Source organism: Xiphophorus couchianus, chromosome 9 (genome assembly GCF_001444195.1).
Source record: "Xiphophorus couchianus chromosome 9, X_couchianus-1.0, whole genome shotgun sequence".
In the NCBI taxonomy this organism is placed as follows: domain Eukaryota; kingdom Metazoa; phylum Chordata; class Actinopteri; order Cyprinodontiformes; family Poeciliidae; genus Xiphophorus; species Xiphophorus couchianus.
This window is the reverse complement of record NC_040236.1, coordinates 17481810-17490350: the sequence shown is the minus strand read 5'-3', so window position 1 is coordinate 17490350 and position 8541 is coordinate 17481810. Positions and strand designations below refer to the sequence as shown.

The 8541-nt window shown below is 37.6% G+C and overlaps 1 protein-coding gene across 1 annotated transcript; it reads right to left on the bottom strand.

Moving 5' to 3' along the window:
- Positions 1 to 808: 808 nt before the first annotated feature.
- Positions 809 to 8292, bottom strand: atp5f1d (ATP synthase F1 subunit delta). The gene is made up of 5 exons (XM_028028552.1): positions 8055 to 8292; positions 6508 to 6661; positions 5409 to 5497; positions 1037 to 1166; positions 809 to 944 (listed from the first exon to the last, which is right to left on the bottom strand). Exons 1-4 carry the CDS (start codon positions 8169 to 8171, stop codon positions 1044 to 1046), a joined length of 483 nt encoding a protein of 160 aa, XP_027884353.1. The 5' UTR covers positions 8172 to 8292; the 3' UTR covers positions 809 to 944; positions 1037 to 1043.
- Positions 8293 to 8541: the final 249 nt, after the last annotated feature.

The following is an 8541-nucleotide window of genomic DNA, read 5'->3' as shown; positions in this document are numbered from 1 at the left end:
CAAGGCTTTCTACACTCAAACTTACAAACTTCAATTTGTTTTAATTGGATTTTATGTAATAGACCAACACACCCCTGACTAAAATCAAGCACTGCCGAATACAAAGTATACTATAATCTAATCATAAATACAACTTTTCTATTAGGGTCTCAGAGCTCTGTTAGAGAGCATAACATGACAAAAAAAAAAAAATCAACCTTACACTTACTGTGGGTGTTGTGTTTTTAGAAAGGTTTGTGGTTCTTGTTCTGAGAACAATTCAGCACGTGATTGAGGTCACTGCCTCAGAGTGAATGAGAGCTGGACGCTGTGGTTGCAAACCAAGCGTGAGGCTCCGTTTTCCACAGAACAGACAGTGGAGACATTTTACTATCCTCATCACCGATGCTTTTGTTATCTCTCAGAAGCGGGCACTGCCAGCTCAATTTTTTGGGACATAGGATTGCAAGTAATGCTAACCCACACATCTCTTTATGGCAAGTCACAAAGCAACAGCAGTTGATACCGGGTCCCAGAACCAAAGAAATTAGAAAATTCCCAAGTTTGGGGGGTTTACTGACAACATTTAGGAATGGCATCATCATAACTTTAGTGAGGGATGTTTCATTTGTCATGACAAACAAAAAATGGGTCAGCTTAAATAAGGTTAATTACTCTCTGCTGCCATCAAGTGGTAGTAATTGCTGCTGCATGGAAAACTGCAAGCGATTGTGATAAAAGGACGCTACTGAATTGTATAAACAGATATGGAGGTTAATCTGAAACAACGGCACACTTTGAGCATCAAAATAACAGATTTAGGAAGCAGTTCACAAAGTAACTCCAAATAAATTTATTGTTAACTTCATTCACTGTACAAAGAAAGAATGGTATTTTCTGGACACTGACAGGTCTGAGCTGGAATCCCAAGAGGACAGAACATTTTCATCCAAGCAACAGGTTATCTGAAACCAAAAAGGAGAACAAAAACACAATAATGCGTCAAATGTCCAGCTTTTTCACTCAAAATTGATAAAAAGGAGCTGAGAAGTTGTACCGCAAGTCTACTCCAGAGCCTTGACGATGGCCTCGTTGGCTTCTATGCTGACCTGAACTTCTGCCCTTGCTGCCTCATCAGCTGCACCGACCAATTCAGACTGGGCTTTTTCAAGGTTGGCCTTAGCTGCCTGAAAATGAATGGAAGAAAAAAAAAGGGATGGAGCGATGAAACAAAAAAGTGAATTCAAGCTCTGCAATCTGGAACATGCATCCAAAGTAGGAAAATAATTCAGAGATCGTGCAGCTTTATGAGTCTGTTTTTTCTTAAAACAACAAAGGAGGATTTTTTTTTTTACAAACCCAGACTTTGTGCTCTTTTTTCTATCAGTTTTTACCATACAAGTAAAATTACAAAAACAAGAGTTTAATTCACATTTCAACAACAGACACAGTTTAAACTGAAAAAAAAAACTATAGGGAGGGAGGAAGGGATAGATGGACGATTCAACATTTTTACAGCTGTGCAAGAAATACGGTCCAGAAATAAATTTTTCTTCCAGACTCTCTTCTCCTTTTCCATATGTGTGTAGAACAGGAAAATACTTCAACTCCAAACATTTCGAGACTGTTGGCGTGCATCTCCCAACGGGGATGTCCAAGTTGAAATAGCCAGACCGAGCAAGAGTGGAAAGTGAGGACAAAGACGAGTGGAGAAAATCCCCACCGTCTCTTTGCTCTGAAAGCTCCATTTGTCACAGTCGCGATTAGAAACGAGAAATGCCAAACATAGCTGGAAGTTAAAGGTCTCCCAGTAGGGACTTGGCACATCTGCTATAACTCGACAGTGACTGACCTTTCCCGCCTTATTAACAGTGTGGGCCCATGTGCATTGTTACTATGGAGTGAAAGACAACCAGGAAGGAAAGAAAAAAAAAAAAAAAACTCATTTACTGCGACAGAGTCAAGCTGACAGACTGTAACACTGCCCAGAGCGAGAGACTGACAACTCTATGATGAGTGGATGATAACACGGCCCACCATTATCGTGACCAACATTTAAGCTGAGCTTCACCTCCAGATTGGTCAGATGGATAGGAAAATCTAATTAGAGTTAGAGGGAAATTAAGCCAATTGATTTTGCTTAGAGAACAACTTAGAAGAGTAAAACATAAAAGCTCCCCTCCTTTGTAGAGTTTGCGACTAAACGCACTGGACGTATACTTTAAAGGGAAGCTGGCGGCTTTGACAGCTTGAAGTGATAAACTGTGACATCGACCTCAGTGCTGCGGGTCTCCTCCTCAGACACACGCCATCACATTAATATCAAACAGAGATTTGGTCATCTGTGAAAGTCAAAATCCAAAGTCAGTCAGAGACACCTCCCTCAGAGGAAACCAACTGATTAAATTTTAAATGAGAACTTTATTAAAAAAAAAACAAAAAAAAAAACAGGAGTTGTTTGAAGTGATGCTAATAGCATTAACACATGTCTGGCTTAACCACAATGTGGGCTATTAAGCAGGTTTTCCATTTAATAACAGGATCACTTACATTGTTCCCTTTGTGTGAATGAATCCAGCGTGCCAAGGAGAGGCATGGCAACAAGCTTCCCGGTTTTACAACCCGCTAAAATATAACATCTCACAGTACCTACGGCTTAAACAGTCTAACAGAAAGGCAGTAGCTGCATTTCCATTGACCTTAAAATTGCACCAACTGGAATTATGGAAATAAATTTGCTTTATTTTCATAAATAAATGTAAACAGACCATTTAGTTATGATTTTTCAATAAAAGGTTTTTGCACAAGGCTGAGGTGCTTTCTCAGTTGTACAGACATTAGTGTATTTTGCAAAACTGCAATAGAAACACTTTTCGCATCACACAAGTCCTGTGATAAACAACCAGATGTTAGTACTGGTGGAAAAAACGAAGAAGATGACAGGTAGGTGTAGGAGGATGATGGCGCGGCATGTTTTCTTAATCACTTATCAGCTGGACAAACTTAATTCACGTGCGTTTTTAATTGCCTTTCTTATTTCATGGAGTCACTGCATTTGAGAAATTCTGTTTTTCGACATTACAGGAATATGAAAGGTTTGTCCACATTTGTAATGTAAACGCAGCTAGTAACAGTAAACAAATAACTAAACACTGCTCCATGTAAGCTCACGAGTTCCACTTCCTGTGTCAGATCTTCATCCTTGTCAAATGGACCGACTGACCCCGATGGCGTTTTCTGGTTTTACAAAACATATTCGTTTTGTTCTCTGAAGCTTGGAGCGTAACAGACTAAAGTTATTTTTAAAAAACACCCACATCATAGCTGAAATACGTTAGACATGCTCCAATTACTCCTTTTCTGGACAATACGCATTTCCAGTTGTGTTTGAAGTCTAACTTGCTGGTTCAGATTTTGAATGTGCTGCAGGTTTCTTGATGGAGGTAGTAGTTTAAACCCAAGAGAAAAAAAGGAATAAGAAGATTATTTCCTTTAATTCATCTGTAACTCAAAAAGCTTTAATGCCATCAAGCTTTTTGGCAGGAACCTTGTTGCTGGTGGTTGATGCTGCGCAGAGAGTTAAGTTAAGTTTGAGAGTTAAGTTTTAATGCATTTAATACACAAATTGCTTTGTTATGGTATTCTTTGGAGTTTTCAATAAAACAATTCTATCATAATTATTACTATAAATTTGATATTCCAAGTTATAATACTGTAAGAGTCTTGAAAGATCATAGTATGTAAAGAATTGACGTCAGTGCCTGTTTAGAAAGGAAGGAATGTGAAAGCAGGGTATAGATTGAAACATCACATTTATACAGTTATTTTGCCCATTTTGTTTTAATCATAGAGTATGTTAAAGACAGATTTTAGACCTTACGTCAATGACTTCATTTGTTCCTTGTGGTAATCTTTGACATAATTCAAAATATGCGTTCATGTAAAATAAGTCACAATTTAGCATTTGTTTTAATTTTTACAAATGTATGAACAAAACTGGATTTTACTCGAGCTCAGAACCTTCGACTGCGATGCAGCAAATTTCCATCAATTCCTGATTTTAGTGAGGCATAAATGATATGAAGCCATGTCTGAAGATCTGGGTCTTTCACAGAGCACAAACGCCTCTTCTGCTTGGGCTAAACTTTCGCTACTTCATTTGGTGCCATTTTTCATCCAGCCCAGTGTACGCCATGAACAGCAGAGTATTGCAGAGCTACTCCCAGCACCAGAAGCACCAGTCACACTGTTTCAAACTTTGTTAAGCCGACAGAGAAGTTCTTTCAGAGCAGAATGCACATGATCTGAGACTGCAGGGACAGATAACCTTTTACAAAGAGCTCAAGAGAAAAGCTTAATTGATGTGAAGGGGGGGAAAAAAGCTGACCGAAATGATGCCAATTGTGAATGAGTAACCAATGGCACAACAACACAACAAACTCTCCTCATGGCATTTTGTGAGTTTTGTAGCTTTAAAAAGCACCAAATATTCAGTTTACACACAAACGGCATTAGTTTTCTTATGTCAGCAAATTTGACATTAGAAAATGTCAAATTTTGTAATTTGACATTTTTTTTCTTATCTTATGAGGATAAGAAAAAAAATCCCAATAAAGCCTAGCTTAAACTTTGTTTTAATTCAACAATCAGATGTAAACATTCATTGGTAAGAATGTGCTGCACCTTCCTTGATATAGGCAGTAGTTTTTAATCAAGGACAAAAAGGAATGGCTTATAATATTAGAGTATGCCCTCAATGTCCCAAAAAGAAATCAGAGGACATTCCGCTTCTAATTAGCTTGAATACTAAAACATGGTGGGGTTGGTTAATTTAAATGCAGTTGTTGTGCAGAAGAAATTGTGATTTTTCCTAACTGTCTTCCTTATTCTTATTTAATTAATCTTCTAACTCTGGTAAACTTTACTGTCTCACCAAAAGAATGCCTAAATTGTTATGTAAAACATCTAGCAAATTAATTTGATAAACTGAAACCATACGTTTTTACTTGATTTATATTGGTATTTTGAAAACTGCTATTACCTAAATGTTGCCTGGAAAATCCAACAAAAGTTCAGACGATATTTGTGTCTGAGCTTCTAAAATCAACTGCAAAATGCTCATTAAACATTTAGCTCTAATTGTAAACTTGTGTCTTTTTCCAGTTACCTTTATGACAAGAAGCAACTTGTGAAAGAGATGTGAACTAGTATGTCGTAGTCGTAAAGATTTATTGAGCGCAGACGTAAATACAAAATGTTAAGTGAAAAACTTTTGAGAAACGTGCTGTAATGGGCATTACAAGTTATGCAAAGTGGAATAAACTGAGGTGGAATTCCAGAATAGCAGAGAAAATTGTTTTTAATGTAGTGTATTAATTTAATTAACACCTTACAGCACAGGTGAGGAATACAGCAGAGTTTATACTCACTGCTACGTCCAGCTGGTCCAGGGGAACAGCCTCTTCAGCAAGCAGCTGCACGGAAGAATCAGCGTTGACCGTTACTGATCCGCTACTCACTGCAAAAACACACACAGTGTCTTTTAGTAAGAACTTCTAAATGTGTGATTCTAGATGTGTGCATGATAGGCAAAAAGAGCAGTATATGCCCAAATACATGTGGTCTAATAGAGTTTAACAGGATTCCGACACATTTCTCCTGCTCAAAAGTCTTTGCTTTTCCATGAATCAATTAGCATAGTACTCGGTGCAAAAAGACAAAATCAAAGTTTACAGTGAAATGTAAATGTAAGATGCCATGCTAGGACAAGGTCATTGCAATTAACGGATTTGTTTTGGTTATGCGTTTTTGACGTTTACGTTCGTCTACCGGACGTCTCCCCCCCCCGGACTGTCCCCTGGTCTATTTCCTCCTCTCCACCCCCATCTTACATTCATTCGTTCGCTCGCCTGCCCTCCACCACTCCACGACATTTCCCGTATTCTCAAACCCAAAGCTCGACAGGTATGGGGCAAGGTGAGAATTCATCTATTAAACTCACTGAAGATGAATACATAAACTAAAAGCTGGAACATAGACATTTTTTATAAGCGTATTTGTGAGCCTGCTCTTTATTATTAAATTGAATATAATTTCAGATTTTTGTATAACTTTTATTCTTGTTAATTTAGAAAGTGAGCCACTATTATTACAGGTTAGTTTTCTAAACTACAAAAAAGTAACTTTTAGGGAGGCTCAAATATGAAAAATTGGACTGATATTGATATCTGATAGTAACACCGGTGTTATGCCAGATTTACCAATATTTTATTTTATCTTTTTTTTTAAATCCGATTACTCGATTAATCATAAGAATATTCAATAGATTACTCGATTACTAAAATATTAATTTACAACAACGCTGATTTGTTCATTTAAATTCAAACTGGTTATATTTGAGGTTTAAATATAAATCACTAAGTACGTGCCTAACATTGTAATCAAATTCCACATTTTGCCATAGTGTGATGTACATGTTTATGATACAGGCAAAAGTGCTTGTGTAATAGCACCAGAGTAAGATCTTACCAAAGTATTTGGCAGAGGAGCCGTCGTCATTAAAGACAGTGACGACACCGGGCCTGAGCACCTGCAGGGTGGGTACGTGAGCCGGGAGGATACCGAACGCACCGGTAAGTGTGGGGACGTCAACCTGTTTCACACTGGCCTCTCTGAAGAACACCTGGGAGAGAAAACACACATATAAAACAACATTTATTTTTGTCAGATGGGGTTTTTTTCCCAATTATTGCATTATTTACTAGTCCTTTAATTATTTGTGATCTCTATTTTTTATTTTTATTTTTTATGTCTAGCTCTGTTTCTCATCAACAGCACGGTTGTATTTTCTAAGTCCTGAAAACCAATTTCACATCTGTGATCCTAACCCACCCCCCTGCATATTTATTGCAAATATAAACTACGAGACATCTGAGTGAATTTGTTACCTTGGACATAAAACATCTTTTATTTTTTTAAAAGGTATTTTAAAAAATATATTTCTTAAAAACCTGAAATCACCCACAACAAATTGCAGGTGCTTTTGCCAAGTTTGATTATCTTTTTGTAGACATTTATGGCAACTTTAGTTTTATCTTTAGAGACTTGGTTGCTACATGTCAAGCCTTTTGAAACCGTCTTTTGTGCAGCTGCACATCTCGGCCAGGACACTCCTGAAGAAGAAATCTTAGATCTCAGTAATTCCTTTCCTTCTCAATAATAGATTAAAGGCTTATAATGAAGAAAAGGAAAAGCACTAAAGAAAAGTACAAACAAATCATAAGTGTCAAATAAACAACTGGTTTGAAGACTACTTTAAATCCTATGCAGAGAGAATTACATATTATTTTGACATCATATCGAAAATCAGCAATATGAGCTTAACTTTGTCAAGTGTAAAAGATGTTAGCACAACAACTCTAATAAGTACAAAGACCTATGAACTAATGTTTTAATTGAACGAGATGTTGATTTGATTCCCCAACTCAAACTGTAAGAGCTTGAGCACAATCACGCTGCACAATGAGATTTAAATGTAAAACCATACAAATGCACTTTTTTTTTTACATTCTAAATTCAAGCTTCTAAGTCAAATTAAAACTGTTTAATATATATAAACTTCCAAGGTTACAGTTTATCAACAAGCATTTTTTTCCTGTTGGTTAAGGTTTATCACATCAGTTAAACAAAGATAAGTATTTAGGGTCGGGTCAACATTTTTGTTGTTGTTGTAAAAACAGGTAAAAAAATAAGTTGGTTAAATTAATAGAAAGGGTTCTTCAGTGATAATGATTAAAGAGAAACGACACAGAACTGGCTAAAGCCACTGAATGACAGCCAGGCTAGCTATCGAAGCTAACCTCATCACAACGCTAACTTTGACCTAAGCCGCGTTTTTGACGTATTCTACATCTGATGCAATGGCAGAAAATGTGTCCAATTGCTAAAAATCTGCACAACACCAGGGATATGCAGGTTAGCAGCCGGTGACAATGCGTTTTAATTGCAAAAAAGTGCTGTAAATACCAGACAGGCTAAGCTAGGCCTTGAGCCTAGCTAACATCTACAACCAATACCTGTGTCGGAGAGGCGAAAGTGAAGGACATTTGCGGGGCACCGGAGGCGGCTTCAGCGTAGGAGCGAGCTTGCCTCAGCGCAGGGAGAGTCCGGCGGAGAAACCTGGCAGCCATCATGTTTGAAAGTTTTTATTCTATTCAAGTACAGGTAAATGACAAAAAAAATCCCCGGACCGAGCGTGAAGGCAGTCGATGTGCGCAAGGACAAGGACGTTGGGGGTTACCCATAAGGCTTTGTGCTCGCGCAAAGACGCAAAGGACGTTGGGTAGTGCAGTTTCTTGAATTCCTCAAAAAACAATATGCAGCTCTGGAAAAAATTAAGAGCCCACTGCACGGAACTCCACTGGAAACCTCATGGTTATTGCACAAAATATTGATTTCTGAACTCTTCCTGAGTTAAAGTATTAGTGTTGTTGTTTCTAAAAATAATATGAACTTGTTTTCTTTGCCTTACTTCAGGTATGAAAGCACTGCATCTTTTACGTT

What these genes read in the sequence shown, in the direction of transcription:
- atp5f1d (XM_028028552.1), bottom strand. Translation starts at nt 8,171, where the DNA reads ATGATGGCTGCCAGGTTTCTCCGCCGGACTCTCCCTGCGCTGAGGCAA. An exon ending in CTTTCGCCTCTCCGACACAG is followed by an intron (nt 6,662 to 8,054) that starts GTATTGGTTGTA and finishes TTTCTCTCCCAG; the next exon opens with GTGTTCTTCAGAGAGGCCAG. An exon ending in CTCCTCTGCCAAATACTTTG is followed by an intron (nt 5,498 to 6,507) that starts GTAAGATCTTAC and finishes GTGTTTTTGCAG; the next exon opens with TGAGTAGCGGATCAGTAACG.